Source organism: Sminthopsis crassicaudata, chromosome 5, assembly GCF_048593235.1.
Source record: "Sminthopsis crassicaudata isolate SCR6 chromosome 5, ASM4859323v1, whole genome shotgun sequence".
NCBI lineage: Eukaryota > Metazoa > Chordata > Mammalia > Dasyuromorphia > Dasyuridae > Sminthopsis > Sminthopsis crassicaudata.
Window position 1 is genome coordinate 155,558,350 of NC_133621.1, and position 23,990 is coordinate 155,582,339.

At 31.4% G+C, this 23,990-nt stretch overlaps 1 protein-coding gene across 9 annotated transcripts in view; it reads right to left on the minus strand.

The window, feature by feature from the left end:
• Positions 1–23,990, minus strand: part of SEMA3A (semaphorin 3A) — a 636,674-nt gene that overhangs the window by 49,988 nt on the left and 562,696 nt on the right. For all 9 annotated transcript variants that reach the window (XM_074268519.1, XM_074268522.1, XM_074268521.1 and 6 more), the window contains 4 exons: positions 11,382–11,524; positions 8,882–8,996; positions 8,720–8,789; positions 2,516–2,660 (listed from right to left, as the gene is read on the minus strand). In XM_074268519.1, the coding sequence (XP_074124620.1) occupies positions 2,516–2,660; positions 8,720–8,789; positions 8,882–8,996; positions 11,382–11,524 (473 nt within the window). The remainder of the gene's footprint in view (positions 1–2,515; positions 2,661–8,719; positions 8,790–8,881; positions 8,997–11,381; positions 11,525–23,990) is intronic.

A 23,990-nucleotide genomic window follows, 5' to 3' on the forward strand; every position in this document is an offset into this window, starting at 1 on the left:
GTATGGGAATTTTATCGTTGATAGATTTTTTCTGGTGTTTATATTTTATGTGTATGTAACTGTGTATATATACATAGGCACACACACATCCTAGAAATATATATATATATATATATATATATATATATATATATATATATATATATATATATATATGACTGTATATTTTAACATATGACATTATGGATATCTTTTGGTAGATTTAGATAATAGTACAAATTTTCCATATATATATATATATATATATATATATGTATGTATCATGCATAAACTTCCCTAGAATTTTATAAGAATTGGAGAATGAAAACTATTTTCCAGTACTTATATCACATTGCAAATTTTGATTTGTTAGTATTGATTTGATAGGGTAAAAATGGCCATTAAATAACTTTCAATTAAGAAAAAGACATATTTTAACTGAATATTCCCATATAATTATAGAAATTTCTCCGAATAATGCATTCAAATATTCTTTGTTTTTACCTAAAGTATAATGGCACATACAGATATAAATGCAGAGCCTAAAACCAACCGATATTTTATAAGAGGGACTTAATTGCTTTATATTTTTCACTACAGAACTAGAACTATGTATTTTTGTGGCCTAAGATAATTTTGGTGATGATTATCAGCATTTAGTATAGAGTGAAGTCTAAAAAGCATATGTTAAAGAAAAATTTAATTCATACTGACAGGCATACTATACTGAATTTAGTCTTGTAATACAAGTATTCAGAGGTTAGAATGTCTTCAACCACTTGCTTTTTGTCTTATACACAAAGAATTTCTGTTATTTAGAGTTTAGAACCTAAAATTTAATTAACAGAGATTCATAATCATATAGTATGCTCAGAAAAATAAATCAATTCACTTTGTACCTTGACTCAGATTATTCATCCAGTTTTTTGCAAAAGAAAAAAAATCATTAAGTTAAAGGCTTAGAAGCATTGTCTAGTGAGGTTTATAGTTTTGTTATATTTTCTTGGATAATTTATATCATTCCCAATTATATATTTTCAATGAAATAAAATGGTTAGAAGTGAAGAGTTTAAATATTAATTGAAGTTAATTTAAAAAAAATAAGCCTTTATGACTTTTGCTTGTCAATATACATTCTGAATCATTAACTATTTGGTCCCTTATATTCCTTTCTTTTTACACAAGATAAAGTAACATTCATTTTCCTTAGGAACAGATCATTTGAACTGAGATCTTTTGTGTAAGAGTGTTGGAATGGGTTGGTGCAGCTGCACACTTTCACCTGACACCATAGCTGCCTAATAAAACACATTTTGAATTTGCCTTTGGAACAGAGCAAAACAAAATGATCCAAAAACAGATTTAACTGTCTGTTAACATATTCAAAAGTGATTTATGGCTAAGAAAAAGAGAAATTCCTGTATCTCGAAAAGGAATAGTTGACTTTCTTCAGTTTAGATAAATACCTTTTTTTTTTAACCCAGTACTTCAAACCATATATTTATAAGTATAATATTATAATGTGATTTTAGCCAAACTGACCTTCTTTCCTTATTTTATAGTATTAAATTTATTGAAATGTGAATGCTACAATAATGTAATTTATGACTTCAAAAAGGATAAACCTTGTAAAATTACTTTAATGACTTAAGATGAATTAGTTTGCCTTCGTATGGAGAAATGGGACTCAAATGCTGCATGTAACCTAAATGGATTGATGGGAAAAATGTTTTGGTTAAAATTATGTAAATGTTCATCTCTACTCACTATATGTTTATCAGAGGTGAGGGCAGTTTCGGCTATCTAAGATATTCAGGAGGGACCTGAATTCTCTAGAAAAGTAATCTGCTATATGAGAATTCCTAGTAAAATACAGAAGTTTGAGTGTCACAATATTTTTTTAATAATTTCTTGGTTTTTCAGGTAGTTTGATGATTATAGCTAAAGAATATGACTATCATTTAGAAACGTAGGAAAGGCATATTGTAGAAAGGGTAGGTATGTTGGGATATCCTTAATAAGTCCTACTAAATATAAAAAAAAATCCAAGAAATTCTGTAATCAAATACATTAACTCCCTCTCACTAGATTATGGGACTAGGAAAAGAGCTCTCGAATTGATGAAGGTATACCTGTTATATTGTAGATTTTTCTCCAGAAATAGCTGTCTGGCACATAACTATGCTCTCATTATATAGTAGATCATAAATATAGTGGCAATAATGGAAAAGGTACAATTTTATTATGGAGCTGTGGAAATGAATAAAATCAGAGTAATCCAAACTCAATCTAAATGAATAAATTGTGAATATATTTTTTCTCAATCTGGCAGGAAAGCTAAACACTATTTGGGATAAAACATTGAAGTTGACCATGTGTTTACATAGTATACAAAATGAGCTATATAGGATGTATTTTTAATATTCAACACTATGTAATTATGGGAAGATTTGCAATACAGATATGTTCATCTAAATCTAGGCAACTTAATTGCTTAAAAAAAAGAAAATCAAAACACAATTCTCAGGGGACTTACAGTTCCTGGACGTGGATATGGAACTCTTCCTTGATATGGCACCCATTGATAGTTCGGACCATCCCTATGTGCATATGGACCAAGAAATACCCTTCTGACATCACTCATGCTGTACATACACACAGCTGACCCCTTGAAGATGTTACTAAAAGGTAAAAAGAAAGTCCATTTCTTCAAATAATCTATCAATTTAATTACAGAAGAACCATATAGAGAATGACATTTGACATTCTAATGTGTTACAGTTATTGATTTTCAGAACTCAGATATGCAGCCTCACAGCATATGCAAACTTATCTTTAGAAAATTATTTTATATACATATAATATGCAACACTAATCTACAATAAGCAGTTAATGTTTTTTTCTTGTTTTGTTTTGTTTTTGTTAAACAGAACATAAAAAGGTAAATAACCCAGTATAGTATTTTGGTCAATTTATTCTTGATACAATGATAATGTGATTTTAAAATAATTATGCATAACATCTACTGAAAATATTCTATTTCTATTAGGAGACATATACACACATTTGCATGCATATATATGTATATACATATATATATATATGCATTGTATACACACACACATTTGTGAGCAATTAAATTGTTTTACATTTCCAAAAATACTTCTCAGTATAAGTTTATAAGATAAATTGTACAAATATGTTCATTATGACAAAAGCATTACACTGCTAAAAGATTCACTCCACAGATGTAAAATTATTATTTTTAATATTGTTTATGATGAGAAAACTTAAAGAGGATTATTGAGAAAAGTTAAAGAGGATGACTATGGATAATCCTCTTTAAGTTTTCTCATCATAAACATATTTTAGAAGTTGGGGATATCCAATTAATGATGTCCTTAGACCAATAGAAATTTCTAGCTAGAAGGTGGGTGAGTAGTTGGAATGAATAGTATAGATTAAATAATTGGGAGAGTCTATTCTCATGGAAGATAAGGGAATTTTATTTCTTAAAAATTTAGGTCTCTAAAGGCACACGATATTTAAGATATATAAACAATGAAGAATCTTTTGAAAAGATAAATTGATTTAGTCAGTAAGTAGTCTGACACTAGTCCCTTAAACTTCAATTTTATTCAATTAATTCAATGGCAGAATATTGTGCCATGCTTGGTGATAGACCATGCAAGAAAAACATAAGGAAATATAATTTAGGCAGGGATTGGTTAAATGATCTATATATTCCTAACTGAACTCAAGATTTGATAATTTCATGATTACCTAAATGTATAGAAAATTAATTTTTGTTCATAAAGTTTTGCTGAATAATTTAAAAATTCCAAATCCTTCTTGCCACCCCTATTTATATTATATTTCCCCATCATTCAAATGTCTTAAAAAGTCAAATCTTCAATGCATTCAACATTTTGTTAACTCCAAATGGGAACTCATAAGTGCTTGGTCCATTCTAACTTTGCAACTTCATTTCCTAAAGTTATCTTATCTACTTTCACATATAGTACATTAGGGACTATTTTTCGGGGGAATACACTTTAAATATGGTATTCCCTTGTCACAGATCCTAAAGAGATATTGCTGTGAAAACACTGGCTGAGTTATCCCATTTTTCTTCTTTCTGGTGATTCACTTCTAATTTCACCTATAAATAACATTCTTTGGGAGTTATCTGTCTTAGTTGGCTATCACATTCATATTGCTGCAGAGACACTTTATGATGTAATATTGCTTGTCATTTTCCAACATCCTCCTCTTTAAAATTTAGCAAATTATTTTATATTCCAAATAAATTTTTGCTTTTGGCTGCCATCATTGATTGTTTGTGAAAAAGATCAAGTGCTTTCTGGCTAATATAGTTTTTGGGCTCTTTGTATTTTGTCACTGTGATGATTACATCAATTATTTGAACTCATAGAGAAAATACTAATAATAAGGATCAATAACTCTTGTTTGATCAGTTTTCCATTTGGTTATCAATAACTTACTTGAATAGTTCAGTCAAGTTGCCTTCAATGCCTTCTTCTCATCTTTGTCCTTTCTTCCAATTTGGTTTTGACTTTGACTTTTCTTGTAACTATCAATTGTTTATACACAGCTGAGGCAGACACGATTTCCCTATTTGGCAACTAATTGTATCTTAACTTTTATGTTATAGTCAAGTGCTTACCATGTCTAATATTTAAAAGTCAAGGCAGCAAAAAGTAATAGGAGGCTGGTCTTTGAATCAGAAAAGTCCAAATTCAATACCTGCCTTTTCTACATACTAGCTGTGTGACCACTATCTAGCTCTCAGTGTTACCAAGTAAATCTCTAATACTATGAGTTTTTGATGAGTTGCTTGTGAACAGTGAAAAGCAATTTTCATACTGGCAGTTTCCATACCAATGAAATAATAAATTAAAGAAAATAATGCTCACCATTTCCAGTGACTTCCAGCTCTTTTCTAAAATAAAATTATCATAATATACAAGTGGAAGGAAGGTTATAGGTAGTTTATAAGCCATTGGTATCTTTTATATATGAATTCTGAAGCATGTTTTCCAATACTTTTTTTTAGCATCCTCTTGTATATCCACTTCCATAGTTATGTCACCAGCTATCAGTGGATCTGTCTAATAGTTTGGACGTTCTTGATAAGTTTTCCATATAATTTATCTACTTTGTCTTCTGCAATAGATGATGTATAAGATATAATTATCTTCAGAGTGGTCTTTTTGCTTTTTCTTATCATGGGGACAATAAAGGAAGTTGACCAAATGTCCTAAGAAATTATGCTTCTTGCTGTCTTTGGTTGCATGATGTAAGCAGCTCTGCCAGTTCTTTTATCTGCCTCTCCAAGGAGCATCTTCCTTGGAGTCATCATTTCATTTAACTGCAACTTCTTAATATCTTCTGGTTTCATTTCTAGTGAGAATGTTAATATTGATATGATTCAGTTCCTCCAGTAACACACTGGTTATTGGACAAGGTTCTTGCTTTTAAGAATCATTAAATTATTGCTTCTAGATGACAAGTGAAAAAAACAACACATTTTATGGCTCTTAGCAACTCTTTCCCCCTTTTCTGCCACTGTGACTATTTGTTGATTCATTCCCTACTTGAGTGATTGGAATGGAAGGTGACCACCTTGTATCAATGGACATTTTGCATTGTTTTCTTTTTTTTTCTTGGGATGCTGTAGTCACATATTCATCACTTCTTAGTGCCCATCATACTGAGATGAGGTTTTTTTTTCCATATTTAACTAGATTGTTCTGAGGACATCAAAGGCTCAAAGCCTTTTTTTTATTTTTAACCATAGCAAAGTCTAATAGAATTCACAACATAATGTATTTTCACAACATATTGTATAAAAATGTGAGAACAGCTGCTTATCAATGCCTCTTTGAATATCTTTTAAATATGACGGTTAAGCAAGATGATTTCCAAAGTCATTGTAAAAATCTAGAAGCTATGATTTTCAAGTGCCTGAGATAAAAGTAGGAATTTGACTCATACTACCTGGAATCCTGATTGACTTATCTTAATTCTTCACTTTCCTTTATTTATGAAGCTATAAAATAATAAATCACTTTTGCTTTTATGCTTGAGTAATGTTATAATGCAAATTTATACTTAAAAATAAAATGCATGCCTATCTTTCAACAAAACTCTTTTATATAGAAAATTTGCACAAAAAACAATGATGCCATCATGAAGGATATATTCTTTTACTTTTTTGGAAACTTTCCAAAAATTGCATGTGTATGTAGAAAATAATACGATTAGACTTTAATAGTTTATAGTAACCTATAATTAGTGTTACAATAATTATTATTTCATACATTATTTAAAACATAGGTAGTGCCTTTGTGGTTTTATAACCTACTCATTTCTCTTTTAGAAAAGAGAAAACATGAAGGACTCAAAAATGACTTTTATGGAGCTAGTAAATTTCCATGTGTATTAACCCAAGCATGGGTGAAAGTTTTGGTGATTCTGAGTCTGTTGCTTGTTGATTAATGTGATGCATGAGTAGCATCACTATTTCTGTGTCTACTACTCATTAGTGACTGGGCTGTAAAAAAATAAATTCTGTTTAACAAACAACTATTTTAATGTAATCTTATAGGTAATGTACTGTATTAGAGGCTAAACAGAAAAAACAAAACTGATTCCTACCTTCAAATGACTGAAAATCAGAAGGAAAATACACACACACTTGCATGTATATATGTACATGTGAGCATATATGCAAATATGCATATAGATAGGTGCATATGAATAAATATTATAAGATATCAGCAATAGCTACATAAATGATGGAAGCAGGGTATAGCAGAGAAGATACAAGATTTCAAATTATAGCACTTGATTTTGAATTCTTGTTCTACATTTTTAATTGGAGAATTCATTTAATCCCTTTGGGTTTCAGTTTTCTTTCCTTTCAAATGAGGTGTTTGAATTAGAGGGCCTCCAATGTCCTACTCCAAATCCTATGAATACTGAAGAAAGTCTCAATGAATTAGCAAGCTAAGTTATATTAGAATAGCTTGCATTTATTCCAAAAGGTAGGACAGTAAAAATTGTGGAACTTGTTTGGAGAGCCCAATGAATGAAAGGTGGTATTGTGGAGAACCATAATGGCAATTTAGGAAGTTCATATTAAAGAGGCAACAGGAATTCATTAAGTGTTTTTTGAATGAGAGAATGAGACTACCAGATTTATATATGAGGAATAATAATTTGTCACTTTTGTGAATGATGGATTAGAAGATGATGACACTGGAAGTATTAGTACCAATAGGGGAACTATAGTACACATAGATAGAAGAAAAGGGCCTAAAATAGTGTAATGGCAATTTAAGTGTTAGAAAAGGGAAAGTGGATGTAAAATCTTCACAATTTTGTAGCTGACCGGATATTGGAAGCAAAGGAGAAAGAAAAACCAATAAAATACCTGATTTTTTAAGCCAGGTTGACTGAAAAGCTATAGTACTATCAACAGTGACAGGAGAATCAGAGTAAGAAGAGTTTTACAGTGAAAATAATGACTGTTGGAAGGATTATATTGAAAGTAACAAGAGAACATCCAGATAGACATGCCCAACAAGGTAATAGATATTAAATAAACAAATATTAAATCATTAAATATTAAATATGAGACAAGATGAGGAATATGTCATTTGGGGAATCATTCCCATAAAAGTAAAAATTAAAGTAGCCAGAATAAATGAAATCTCCAAAGGAGACTTCATGGAGAGAAGACAAAAGAGAGTACCTTAGAAGATAACCATCATTAGGGATCAGGAAGAAAAAGATAAACTAATGATGGAAACTAAAAAGGTATACTAACAGCTGCATGAGAACCATTAGTTAGCAGTGTTACAGAAATTAAGGTAAGAAAGAGCAGAATGAAGGATGATTGGGTCAAGACATGCAAATGCAGCGGAATGGCCAGTAAGTAGAAAATCTAGGCCTGCAAATAGGGATGCTTAAGAAAATAGTTTAACTGAAGTTATGAGGACAGAAGCCATAATATAGGCAGTTGAGGAGTAAATGAGTAAATTATTAAAATTCAGAGCAAAAATCCCACATTTTTATCTACTATGATATCTTTACAGTAGAAAACATGAAACAAAATCATATTTTGTGGACTTATCATATACTATATTTTAGTACACAATAAAATTATTAAATGCTAAATTGTATATTTTAAACCTTAAATAACTTTAAATATTTCTTAATTTGATGGTTCCACAATGTGAAAAGAAATGTAGGAGAAAGTAATAACATTCTATTTCAGAAAGCATACTGGCTTTCCACTGCCCTACGAAGTTTTGTTCCTCATCATGCCTGAGGTAATTTTTATCAACAGAAAAATAATTAGCCATCTAAATTATTTTCTTCAGAAGGAATAAGTTCATTGTAAACTAACTGAAGATTACTTTATAATATCACTAGGAACATTTGTTAAAAATACAGCTTTCCATATTAATAATTGATCATACCATTTTTTGAAACCAAAGTTATAAGAAGGTTTTGGGGATAGGTACACTGACAGACTTTCAAACCAGACATTTTATTTACAACAGCATGGAGATTCTTATTTCCTTCAATTATTGGGACTCTAAAGCTAAAAAGTTAGGAAAACATGGTTGAAAAATATTTTCAACAGGTCATGGGCAATCAGAAAGTACCTAATAAACTTTGCATGAAAATAACATAGTGAATTTAATACCTGGAAGTTGTAAACACTCCGTAGACTATTGGATTTTTAGGATCTTTGGAATTCATTAAGAATACATCCTCTAAATGAAAAGAGAGTAAGAAAAAATAATGTCACTTTATTATCTGGGGAGAGTCTGGAAAAAATATGTTTAGAATGACATAAGCTACTTACGTAATTCATCAAAATGAGTGTCAATGCCATTAGGCCCTGGCACTGAACAAATAAGCCGAGCCTTAAGGAAAGTTGTCCATTTATTAACAAGGCTTCTGTGTCCACCAAAGTCATTCTAAAAGGAGATGAGTAGAACTATGATAGTACTTCCGTATGAAATAAGAACTGAGCAAGTAAATAAAGATGACTGAAAATAATTTACTCTATTTTGTAACCTACAGTAACATCAGATATGTATTATCAATTTCACATTAAAAAAAAAAACTAAATATTATTTAATGAAACTACAGATTCAACTTTGGGGATTAATAAAATCTAATCCTTCATTGTATGATTAGGTTCAGTAGATATATCTTTATATTCAAATGAGATGTATAGAATTTCATTATGAAGAAACTTCTTCAAAATACAACTAGTCATACAAATCTCCCAAATTGCATGTAGGAGAGTAATTATTGAGAGGGAAGAAGAAATTTAATTATAAGGAGATTTCAAAAAGCAATATTATATTTTGTGTATTTTCCATGCTAGAACACTTTTCTCACATACATTTTGTTCTACTTATACTATCATCTAACAATGAATAAAACAGAAAAAGACAAAAATCAATTCAGCAAAATCAACAAATATATATAACAGTATATGCAATATCTCTTGTACATATATTCATTTCACCTCCTATATAAATTTCTAGCAAGTATTCATGATAATAACCTCATTAACATAGTAAATAGAGGTCCAAAGTATCCCACAGGTTATTTGATTTTGAAGATCCTTTGAATTCACTAAGTATATTTCAGACAAACATTTTGATTTTTTTTTTAACAAAACCTTTAGTAAGTCCAAATTCAAGTTTTTTTTTTTATTATTTTTAAAAAGATTTATTGACATTATGGGACTTTAGATCAAGAACCAAAGAATAATTCTATGAAAATAATATTTGCAAAAATATAGTAAACATATGAAATATTTAGGGTATTCTGATTAAGAAAATATGCACTTTAATATTACTTTATTGATAAATAATTTTATAAAATTAATACATGTCATACAAATAAATGTTATTCTCAAAATATTTACAAAGATATATCAATCTTAAATGTAATTTATGATGAAAAATACAGGAATAGGATTCCTTCCATTTGCATTTTCAAGTGTTTGAATTGAATTTGTAATTTAAAGTTTTCTTGTCTCTCAGAATTTGAAAAGAATATACTTACTAGTTTCCCTCAGAAACTCTCAATTGGCTAGAAAAATAATTCACATTGAAGAATTGATTTTTATAAATGTATTTTTAATTATACTGATAGTTTCTTTGGAAGTAAGCCCCCTCTGCCCCATTTTTCTGAGAGGAAAAAAAAAAAAGATGTTTTCCAAAGATATTTTCCAAGTACATAAAACAAAAGACAAATTGCCTGGAGACCTAGTCTAATTTCTACCACTTTACATCTCTGGAGCTCAGTTTCCCCTGAAGGAGCTGGTTCAAATGATTTTTACGTTCTCTTCTTGTTTTAACATTTTAGCAAGTTTGTCTGTATCAGAAGGTATTGGTAATATAGAGATGAGGAAATCATTGTTCTTATATATGTTCTTTTAAATTAGAGTTTTTGACAAACTAAGGTGATTTTAAAATAATGCAAATATACATATATGATATCATAATTTTGAGCCTTAGCTGGAGAAGATTTGTGGAAAGTGCATTAGTGAGGGAGGGCTATGCAAAGTCACCAGCCTCACTCTCTCCTCAAAAGGCATCTGAGTCCAGTGGCAAGATATACATTAGGACAACTGAACACTGCCTTGAATGCAGTGAGAGATGTTGGCCTTTTTTAAGTTAAGGATTTTCCCAGGTCTATGTTTGACTAGGACAATGCCCATTCAGTAACCACGGCTAATCATTTATATTTATATTACCAACATTATAGGATTTCTTTGAGGAAAGTGTTTCTTTTCAATAAGCCATAAAATATTATATAAAATTAGTTACTATTACCTTATGCATTTTTAAAAAAGTGATTTGAATTATTTTCCAAGTCAACTTTAATCAATTACATGGGTCCTATTCACATCTTTCATTATGAATTAATTGCTTCTTATTCACATTTAAAAAATGTTATATCAGTGATTTCATTAGTGAGAGTACTTTGTTCAGTGATTCAAACAATAAATCTTCGAAGTTATACCTTAAATATTTGGCTTATATTTTTTGACTACAACTAAAAAAAAAAAAAGAATCATCACGTAGTTATAAACATCTCAAAATTTGGCTAAGTTTTTCCTCATAGAATATATATGCATACTGAATTTATCATACTCAAAAACTACGACTTTGGTAATATTCTTGCTTCCTTCACTTCTAAGATTTTGATTTCCATTGGTATAATCTATGATATCTAAGATAACCTGAATGCTATCAGCATAAGATTTAAATAGATAATACAATTATACAAATTGAAAAAATGTAATAATATTTATGGCAAAAATTGTATTCTTTCCTCACCTTACATATTTGACCTATTCTAGCATGGGTAGCTTTTCCAGAATGCTCTCCATCTATTGCATTTTCACGGAAGAAAAAATAGACTTTGTCATCTTCTGGATTGTCACTCTCAGGGATGAGGTGGACACTGATAAATCTTGGATCTGAGACACAAAATGAAGTACATATATTAATTAAAATGACATCAAGACAAAATTATTCAATTTGATACACCACAATTTCTTCTTAATTCTATTGAATCTGATGCTGCAAATGAACCTTCCCTTTTCCTTCAGCTCCAGTGTTTCTTATTTGGTATTTTTCCTACAGGTGTTTCAATGACTGACATAAACATCCATTTGGAACATCACAGACCTTCTACAGGAAAGTTATACCTTAGTTAGCAGAATATCTCTTTTGATTTTTTTAGAATTCTTTATCAGAAGAGCCAACTCACTTCCAGTTGATCAATGATGGACAGAGGTAGATACACCCAGAGAAGAAACACTGGGAGGGGAATGTAAATTGTTAGCACTAATATCTGTCTGCCCAGGTTGCATATACCTTCGGATTCTAATGTTTATTGTGCAACAAGAAAATGATATTCACACACATGTATTTTACTTAGACTATATTGTAACACATGTAAAATGTATGGTATTGCCTGTCGTCGGGGGGAGGGAATAAGGGAGGGGGGGTAATTTGGAAAAATGAATACAAGGGATAATATTATAAAATATATATATATATATAATAAAAAAAAAAAAAATATAAAAAAAAAAAAAAAAAAAAAAAAAAAAAAGAATTCTTTATCAAAAGAGAAAGTATAAAAATGAAACTAAACTCTTATATCAAGGTAATTCTTGATGATACAGGGAAAAGTATTGGTAAAGGGTCAGAAAGCCTGGATTACAAAGTAATCATCAAAGAGGAAAAGGACCCATGTGTGCAAACATATTTGTAGGAGCTCTTTTGGTAAGAAAGAATTTAAAAATGAGTGGATTCCCATCAATTGAGGGATGGTTGAATAAGTTATGGTATTTGAAAGCAATGAAATATTATTGTTCTATAGAAGAATGATCAATGGGCTGATTTTAGAAAAGCCTGGAAAGATTTACATGAACTGATGATGAGTGAAGTAAGCAGAACCAGGAAAATAGCAAGTTTGTGTGATAATCAATGATGATAGACTTGGTTCTTAGCAATTAAGTGATCTAATGTAGTTCTAATAAATTTTGAATGGAAAACACTATTAGCATCCAGAGAGAACTATGAAGACTGAATGTGGATCAAAACATTCTATCTTCATCTTTTTTTTTTTCTTGTGGTTTTCTCCTTTTGTTCTGATTTTTCTCTCTCAATATGATTCTTATGGAAATATGTAAAAAAAATGTGTATGCACAATCAAAAATAAATAAATAAAATGTAAAAAGCCTAGTTCTGGAAATTTATGTATAACCTTGCATAAATCATTCATCATCTTTCAACTCCTATAAATCATATTTATTTTCCAAATATTTATATGTATGTGGGGTTATTATGATGTATTTTTTATACAAGCTATAGAATATAAACTCATTCAGGGCAGATATTATTTCACTTGTCTTTGTTTTTTCAGCAACTATAAAAATTTCCTGGCTCATAGTAAGTGATCAATAAATGCTTGTTGAACAATTAATAGCTGTCTTGCAGAGTTTCATGAGGTACACCTAGCTAATAAAATGTCCAGACTCTTCTATTGATGTTCCCATCTGGAATCATTCCTAGTTATTATCATAAGCTAAAAGTGTTGGTGCAAAGGAAGTCAAGAATCATATGAGATACAGTATATGGAAACAAATTAATAAGGAGTGTACACTTTCCCCATAGAGTGATATCTTTACTCCTCACCCCAAACATAAATATACTTTTCAAACATCTTTTCTAGTAGATATTTTTTACTCAAACTTTCATCTGAGCAATTCTAATTTCCAACATAACGCGGGCAGGAAGATGGAGGAGTGATCAGGTCAATAAAGAGGATCTCATAAAACATGAAATAATGGGACTTTTCTTTTGGAAAGACTTCCTAGTGTACACAGAATCACTGCCCAGAATTACACCGAGTCCCATGGGGAAAGAATATGAAAGAAATGTAGGAGAGTCTCTTGTTCAAAGAAGATTGGAATACACAGTTTATGAGAATCCATGATTCTTTGTGTATTTTTAGTACTTTGCATAGTTTACCATACTCTACTCTGTATCTATCCATTTAATCAACCAGAAAATACAAATGGATTAATTAGGTCAAGTTGATCAAGCTGCACTAAAGGCCCCAAGTTTTACGTAGGCAAAGTATAATATACTACTATAACATAGTATGTTGAATATTGACCGGAAATAATTTTAAGTAGCAGCCAAGAAGGCAAGAAAATGTTTTCTTATTACTTTCATTGTATGATATAATAGCTATACAAAATCAAATTTGCTTATGACTACACATTGATATTGCTATTTTTAATTTCCTCATAATGTAAAATCCTAAAATCATAATACATTTAAAAACAGATTATACAAAGAGCTTCATATAAATATTAAACTCAATATACTTTATCCCTATGATTCTTTTCCTATCAAAACATACTTGGGGAAAAAAGTCACATCTGAAGCTAGCTCTCTTCCTTTATTCCTGCAAAAAACATTCCAAACCCAGAATAACATTACATACTCTCCATATAATTTCTTCAATCTTCATCCTTGTGAATAATCACAACTAGTATGTATTCTTTAGTTTTAAATATCTATACTTTTAGAAATATGTATGTCATAGAAGGTTTGTAGATTGTTTAGCCTAGAGAAGAAAAGGTTTAGGGAGTCATAGCTGTTGTTTCTAAGTTTTTGAAAGGCTTAATGTAAGAGGAACTCAACATATTTTTCTTGACAAAGGGAAGAACTAAGCAATGGGTAGGAATTGGACAGGGGGCTGATTTTGGCTCAATGTAAGAAATAACTTCCTAACAATCTGTTGTCCAAAAGTAGGGTAAGTTGCTTTGGGAGTCAGTAAGCTCCCCATTACTGGAAGTATTCCAAAAAAAAAAAAAAAGTTGGATAGCCATTTGTCAGCTTTGTAGGAAACATCAGGGGGCATCTTGTTCAGGTAGGATTGGAATAGAAAACCTCTAAGGCTCCATGATTTTTGGATGTGCATTTTAGTCCTTAGCCTTAGAATATACAATGTTCTACCCTTTTCCCCCTTTTTAATCATCTAGGAATAAGAATGAATTTTATAATTATTGAGCCAGGTTGAATAAGTAGCAAAATACATCCTGAGTTTTATCTATGCAAAATGAAGTATACTACTATTACATAGAATGTTGGACATTGATTTGGAATAATTTCCAAGTAGGAACCTATGGTTCTGAATATTTGGGGGGGATAGGCTTATAAAATAATTGTTTTTATTACTTTCATGATGTGATACAAAGTTTATTTTAAAAAAGAACTTCTCTGGGCAATATGTATATTGATATCCATGTTTATTGCTATTAATTACTGGCATATTTGAGGGAAAATTCTCCTAATGTCTTTCATCTTTCCTCTTCCCCAAGAAGAATGCTCATTTTTCTTTTACTTTAACAATTTTATTTATCAGTGTACTTTTTTTTCAATTCTCTTCTACACCTTTCCTCTTTAGTTATCACTTTTACCCATCTTCAAAAACATCATGAATGTCTTCAGGAGTTCCATTTACCTAAAGTGAATTTATAGATTTCTCTCTCTTTAAATGTACAGTGGAAATTATGATTTTAAAGCATTAACAAACTATTCTTCAGGTATGTTCTTTCTTCCTGTTATTGCTTGCTAAGAGGTATTAATTTATCTCTCCCACCTCCTGCATCCCGTTTTCTTTGATTATATGGGAATCTGTGACTATCCAATTCATTAAAATTACTTAATAGCTAGTTTTCAAAATTACATCTGAACAATAATATTAAACATATTCAGAAAAAAGGCCATTCCCTTCCATCAGACTGAAAAGCAACATTAGTGGTCAAGCATTATCATCGTTCAGAAAAACCTTAGCCAGTTTAACATGTCTTGCCTAAAATTCCCCATGGAAAGGCTTACAAAAACTCACTTGGGGCTGGTCTACTTTGTTAATTGAGTTCAGATTCCTAGGAAAGGCTATGATATTGCAGAAGCTACTGGCCCTGAATGGGAAACAGAAATGAAAATCTAAACAAAGTTTTTAAAATTAAATTTCACTACTCTGCAATCCATTAAAGAAGGGTATGGCTATTTCCAGGTTCCAGATACAAATTGCTGGTTTCAACATAGCGAAATCCACCCAAAATAATTGACATAAATACCCAGATCTTTTAATAATGTAAGCAGTCACGTCACCCCTATTCACCATGTTCTTTTTCATGGTACAATTTTATTCCCTCCCCATGGAAAATTTTTTATTTCTTAATCCCTGATGACAATGGCTTCACAAAAACTTGAAGTTTCTACCATTTATAAAAATTCTTTGTGATTTGAATCAGGAAGTTAATGTGAAAGGACATTGGAAAACTGCACTTCAAAAGAAAGTGGCAAAATCCATTTAAGCAAGATCAAAGTACATTAATCTCTCCAGCATGAAACCATAGAGTAAACACTCTGAAAGGTAAATACAATTGGAACCCTTTCTCTGATCTGTCTAGCTTTGATAGTGGGCCTCCAGGGAAAGAACTTCTGTCTTTGCCTGTATTGCATATTTCTGAATACACTGAAGGAGCTAAACAAATAATCACATTGAACAATCTTGTAGCCAGTGCCATCACATGAAATAAAATACGCAATCTCTATTCATGATAATAATAGTAAATATTCACTTTTCCTCCTTCCATCTCTTCCCTTCCCTCTACTCTACCATGATATTATGCTGCTTTTTTATCCCAGAGTTGGCATCTCTTGGTAAAATGTACTTTGGTGCAACACCTGCCACTTGTAACAGTACCACTTTGTTCAAATATTTTCCACAGCTGCAAATTAAACTGTCCTTCAGGTGCAATCTCTCACTTAATGAAAATGACACCTTGGCAGAGGACATGCTGCTCCCTTTATGATTCATTTGGCAGCCTGTGGTTATTTAAATAATGAAAACATTTTGCTGTTCTCAGCACTTGAATCAATCTGAAACCTCTGTATGCCATCATCTTAGCCAGCATTTAACAGGCTACCCTGCTCTATCCTGTCAAAACAAAACAAAGAAACTACTAAACAAAACCCTCCCCAAATTAAAACAGCAGAGAACTTGGCTGTAGAAATATTTAAGTTCTTGAATTACTAATCAGAGGTTTTCACATCTTTTAAACATAAAGCACAAGAAGGGAAGTCAGGATATGTGTACATTTCTAGAACACACACACCATATATACAGCCCAGTTGGCTAGAGGATGGAGCTAATGAGAGCAAGGTCTCATATTCGATCCCCAGATGGGCCAGTAAGGTTTCACACACAAACATACACACACACACACACACACACACACACACACACACACACACACTTTCATAGTCATGGTCTGTACTCCTAACCCCAGCCAATCACTAAACAATGCGTGCATAGGTCACAAGGCAATTCACACAAGATCTGGAGGATGACTCATTGCAATCTATCAACACTACTGGAACAACAACTCATAGCACATGGCCTCCTGGCTCTGTAGCATCACCATGATAAATGACTGAGGAAAAAAAAAATGTTATTCATAGATTTCCAAATGCATGTATAAATTTATGTATGTATAGTGATATTTTTAACTTATATATGATATTACTGAAAATGATTCCTATCTGGAAAACTAAATATAACTCCGTGACTTTAAATACTAAAGCATAAACTAAAAAGACCCTTTTATTTCAGGCATATATAAAACTTTTATGTGATATAGAGGAGAACCAAGGATTTTGATCTTCTGTTTGGATCTATTTTATTCACTTATGTTCCAATAAATTCGGATTGGATAAGAAATGTAGTAGGCTGTTGTGGAAGAATGCTTGCTTTGGAGTTGAAAGTCAAAGTTTCAAGACCTGATTGTCATATCTCCTAGCCTTATAACCTCAGATAACCTCAGACTTTATTTCAAAGCCACATATTACTTTATAGATTCTCTATTTCCTCATTGACAGATTAAGTTGGATTAGATCATCTCTAAGGTTCCCTCCTAACAGAAACTTAGAAGATTTTACAAATGAATTTGAAATTCATACTACGACTATCAAAATGAAATATTTATTGTATAAATTGTATTGTTAGAAAATAAATTGCAATGGAATCTCTAGAGTTAAGAGACTTGTAAACCCATTTTCAGGTAAATCAGTGATTAAAAGAAAAGTCGACTTGCCCAGCCTATGCTCACAATGCTATTATGGTTTATTTATCTTTCGTTTTGCCATGAGGGAAGAGAAGACTAAAGAAAAATAAAGAAAATGTGCCAAAGGCCTTCTGGCTGATCAAGAATATTAGGAATGCAAAAGTAATGTCATCACTAAATGTCTAAAAACCTAAATAGAAGGGATGGATTATTTTTTTTTCTTCCTTGTGCAAAAATGTAGCTACCAGGGCAAAGAGAGACAAAAGACAACTTAAAAAGTGAGACACAAGAACTGGGAAAATCTACTTGAAAATAAGGGGGGAAAATACTCAAAGTGACTGAAGCCCAGAGATAGAACTAGCATTGTGTTATTTGTATTTACATTTCTTTGATTGCTACTCCACAGTGCAGTTGGGTAATTACATATCACAGTGCATAGAGTGCTAAACCTAGAGTCAGGTAGACTCATCCTCAGTCCAAATCCAGCTTGAGACACTTATTAGCTGTGTGACTGGTCAAGTCAATTAACCCTGTTTGCTTCAGTTTCCTCATCTGTAAAATGAGTTGGAAAAATAATGATAAACCATTCTGGTATCTTAGCCAAGAAAATGTGACCAAAACTGTTGAACAGCGATAGTGAATAAGCTCCTATTTCTATTATTTGTATTAACACACTTGTATAAAAGTTAGATTTGGAGTTGGGAATCTTAGAAATTTTCTATCATCTTTATTCCATATAAAAGGAAGTTGAGGCTAAAAGGGGATGTATAGTTTGCTCAAGATCACAAAGGGAAAAAGAGGTTGAGATTGTATTTGAACCCAGATCACTTGATTGTTGTTGTTATTGCAGTTATATAAGTATCAACCAAGTAAGCCTGACTCTTTTGGTTAATTGAATTATTTGCTTCTCAAATAAGGTTAAATGGAAATAATTTCAGCAAATAACTTGTGTGTGTGTGCACATGTATGTGTGGTAGTTTTTCAGGGAAAACAATTCTTGGTTAATTTGTATGAAATTTAAAAAAATACGATGCTTTATTATTACAATAATTTTTTAGTCAATAGAAGACTATTTTTAAAATTAGAAAACAGACATCCCTTTCTTTTTTTCAAATAGAAATTGGTATTAAAAAATAAATATTCAAAAAACTAAACTCTACTTTCATTTTCTATAACATACTTTTAATAGAGATGGTGTACATAGAATCAGTCATATTTATTTCTCTAAAATAACTAGAAATAAGAGGCACTTTTGAATTTGGATAAGGTAGATAAGTTATCAAATCTTTAAAGTATGATGCTAAGAAAGAAACTATTGTTCTGAGATAGGTAATAAATATAACCTATTTATGCTATGACTTTATACCCAAACCTTTTCTTAAAAACATTAATAGAGTTTCAAGACTTGTATTTTTCTAACCTACCTCATTTTAATTTTGAGCACATTTTCCTTCTCCTTGCCAGTAAGATAATCAAATGCTTTAGACATTATGCTTACTCTGCTGTATTGAATGAAACTTGAAATGAGTGCAAGTCAGTGCATGTGATTTATTTTGAAAAGATTCAGTGCTTAAGCAAGGAGCTAAAAAGTCAACCCACAAAAGAGATATAGCACAGGCATGATTTAAATCTTTAGGAGAAAAAAGGAAAACATACCAGTACTTCCCTTTAAGTCCCTCTCAAGTCCATAGCTCAGTCTGGCTTAATAATGAAGGTTTAGATGTAAATGGAATTGGGTAATTAAGTTGATGCTTCTTGGCTAATATTAGAAGGTGTCTTGTACAAATAAATAGCTCTTAGAACTTTTTGAAAATCAAATTGTTAATGAACCTCATAATTAATAGCCTGCCTGTCCCAAAGGTAAAACACAAGTCACTGGGCAGAGAGAGCTGCTCCAAGAGCTAAAAAGTCCTTGCTTCTTCTCTTGTCTCTTACATATACTAGCTCTGTGACCCTAGGCAAGTCACTTGATCTTTCAGTACTGTAGGCAATTCTATAAATTGCATATAAGATAACATGTGAAAGAAAAATATCTCAGTTTAATTTACTCAGCATTTTTTTTGAGCTCCTTTTATGTTTGCTACACTGTAATACAATTCCTGCAAAAATAAAAATGAAATAGTCCCTACCTATAGGGCCTCATATCCTCCTATTAAATGAAATATAGAGAGTTTGACATTGATTCTAAATCACTGATGACATGATTGCATACAGACAGTTGATAGTGAAATGACTTCAACTTTGAATAACAGTGATATCTTGTCTTCTCATTTCCCTGAATGCTATTATATTTCCAACCTGAACTACTTTAAAAAAAAAAAAAATTAGTGATTTTATGCAACAAGAAATGGGGGAAAATAAATATATTGATCATTGTTTCTCATAGAAATTTAACTAATATAAAACAATCAACACAAAGAAGAGTCCAATTTTTTTTAAATGGCCTATCAAATACATTACAAATAAAAAAAAAAAAAAATTCAGTATTAGAAGGACATTTAGAGGTCATCCAGTACATGATTAAGAATATCATCTACAATATCTTTCCACTTCAGATTACTGCTATCTCTGAAGATAACCCATTTCACTGTTGCATATCAATTATGAAATGTTTCCTTATGTCTAGTCTTTATCTGTCCTGTGAAACTTCTTCCAATTGCTTCTAGCTATTCCTTCTGAAGCAAAGCAAGAAAAAGTCTAATTGATTTTACTTATGATCAACTTTAAAGTACTTGAAGCTAATTTCTACTTCTATCCTCTTCTGCAAACTCGAAAATTCTTTCAACCAATAAAACATGTACTCTAGTACTTCATTATTTTAATAACCATCACCTGAATATTATTCAGTTTAGCATTTTCCTCTCTAACAGTAGTATGCATAAGTGAAAATAATGCTTCAGTTACAATCTGATCAAAACCAGACTACAACAGTATTAATATCTCGTATTCTGGATCCTATGTTTCTTTTAGTATATAATGAGTTTGCAATTTATAAAGTTTCTACTATCTAACTGTTTCTATCCCATCTTTTATATCTGTGGATTTTTTAAAATCAAAATATACTATTTATATTTTAAGTGTCAACTTTCATCTTATCCACTAGGAACAAGAGTGATTTTCCTAGATGTAGGCTTGACCATGAATCTACTTATTTAGTAAATTCCAGCAGTTTCCTACTATTTCCAAAATTAAATATAAAATCATGTGTCTGGCAAAGCTCTTACAAGTGGATCGATCGCTTCCTTTTCATCCTCTTTACATACTCTACAATCTACTCTTTATTGGCTCACTTTTCTCACACAAGGTACTCCACCCAATTTTAAGAATTTGTACTGGCCATAACTAGAAGACTGTCCATTCCCCTCTGCCCCTTGAAAACTATGGCTTCCTTCAAGGGAGTGCAAAACATTCCTTTTTCAAAATTATTTCTAGAGTGATACCCCTGAAGGTTAGTTTCCATCTAACATGCATTTATCTTGTAAGAAACTTGATATTTATCATAGTTCCTTGATGCCATGGTTATCCTCTTTGTCTTGTCTTTCTTTATATTCCCAATGCTTACAAGTACATGTTACAAAGTAAGAGTTTAATTAAATCCCTTTTTGCTTATTAGACCTGGTTCAACTTTTTTTTTTTTTTTCCTTCTAAGATCTTTTTGGATCCTAACCTCTTCTTCCAAAGTAATAGTTTTATTTCACATACAAATTGGATATCCATGTGTTGAACTATACTAGAAGATAAGATATGTTGTTGGGAAGCAATTTATTAGGGTAGACACCTTCGCTTATTCCACTTGCAAAGCCAAAACATGGCAATCAAGAACAAAGCTAGATTCTCATGTCAAGTTAATCCACTGTTTCTAATTAGTTACTGCTATGGATAATGTAATTGGGATCTATTTCTCTTTCCATTCATCCTATACTGCCTATCTAGTCAAATAGAGATTTCTAGGAAAAAAACAAAACAAAACAAAACAAAAAAACAGGTAGACCAGGCAGGATTTTTACTATATTAATCCTTTCTCCAAATATTTCTATATTGTAATATACCATGTAATCTTTTTATTCATTATCACATAGATTGGTCAGACTAAAATATCTTCAAATAAACATAGCACTTTTCCATGAATTTTATTCTTGAACTTTATTTTAATTATAATATATAATATAATAATGATATAATAATATTTATAGTATAATGGAGCATACTCCTCTTAATGGCTAATCTTTTACAGCTAATATCTAACATTTATATAGCACTTACTGTATACTAAACACTGTAGGTGATTTACAATTATTAACTTATTTGATCCTCACAATAGCCCCCGTATTATTACTCCCACTTTATATATGAGGAAACTGATTAACTGATTTAAGCGATTTACTATTTACTGCCTAAGGCTATATTTCCTAACTCCATTGTCCAGCACTCTACTTACCATTCCCTCTAGTTGTTGGTTTTCTTTGTGACTTACACCCAATAGTCACAAGAGACCATCAGGAATCCATAATAAAATACCTTTAATAATTTTCTTGAATTGTTTAATAATTTAATAATTAAAGCAATATCTGGGGAAATAATTGAAATTTTCACTTTTGTTTTTGACATGAGTACTAAGATTTTGTTTGATTATTTTTTTTCTTTTTTTTTCATAAGTATTAGACTCATAGATTTAAAAACAAAAGGAGCCTTATTGGTCATATAATCCAAGGCCTTCATTTTACAGATGAGGAAAACAACGTCTAAGGAAGTCGGATATCTTGCCTAGTGTCCCAGAAGTAGAGGAAGGATGAACATGGTTCTTTTAAGCCAAAATCCAAGAATTTTTCTAATTATATCATACTATGAAAGAGCTACAATCTATTCAGATTGGTTACAACTCTAGCAGAATTTCTGTTGTGCTTTCATTTTTCTATACTACTTAAAAATGTTCCCCAAAATATTGTCAATTCAAAGGATCCATTCCAGGAAGATAAAATGTTTAATGACAATATAATTACTAGCTTCTAGGCTTTTGTTCTTAAAAGACAATAATAGTTTTGATATTCAAATCTAATTATAGGGCAAGACATTTTAAGACAGAAGGGGAAACAGATTATATGATAATTTTCAAAGTAAATTAGATTTTGCACAAACAATATTCAAATAACTGTACAACTTCCTTAACCTCAAGTTGATTATCCATTTAAGAAAGAAAAATCACAATTAAATGTCATTTTGGGGGGCACTATCTGAACCCTTATCTGTTCTGGGAAAGTGAACTCTCAAAATAATTTCTACTATCCCTCCTTTTGGGTCCAAAATAGGTGTACAGAATACTAATGAATGAGTCATGACATTTGCATGTGATATGCATGTAACTACTAAATTTTAAGCAGATGACACATATACTAATTATGACTTCAGTTTGTCATCTTCTTTGCCAGCTCATTTCACAGATGTGGAAACTGAGGCAAACAGGGTTAAGTGACTTGCCCAAAGTCTCACAGCCAATATTGAAGGGGGAGGGAAATTGTTCCCTTTCTCAAACTATTCCCTTTAAAATTATCACTCTGAAACTGTATTTCCTTTTGATATGTGATCCCTTGGGAGTCTCAGCCCCTCCTGGGGAAGGCATATCCCACCAGATAAGGGTCTAGGATGCCAGACCCTTTAATTCAATTAGAAAACCTGGTCAAAAAGCACCCCTTTGAAATGCTATTAATTCCAATAGGAGATCTGGGCCTGATATTGATAAGCATCCAGGCCTGGGAACCTTGGCTTCCTGAAGCCTCAAGACTCCTTTTAAAGGGCAGCTTCTAAACTCACTTTTGGCAGAAGGCCAAAAGCAGGAACATGCCATGCTAAGGATCCTTTCTCTCTCCTTGGCATTGCTGCCTGTGAGTATCCCCTGTCCACTGAGAAAACATTCTTTTTTCAGTGTTAACCCATCTTTATCTTTCTCACCTATTTCCCTAACAGGACTTGGCAGAATGCCCAAGTAGCTTGCTCAGCTGCTAGGACCCTGCTCACAGAGAAAAAATTCTCTTCTTAGTGCCAGACTCCATTTCCCTAATAGGACGCTGCAACTATAGAAGTCAATCTCTTAGCAAAACTGGCTTTCTGTCCAACAATAAACTTTCATTTTTGCCAAGTAATAATTTGGGGTTTCATGAATTCTTTCATGAAGAACCTTTGTGCTGACCATAAGGGGATTTTAACAACTGACTGCCACTAACCTCAACAGTATTACTATGAGGGTGGATATGATCAGATCTTTCTGATTCCAGATGAAGCATTATATTCACTG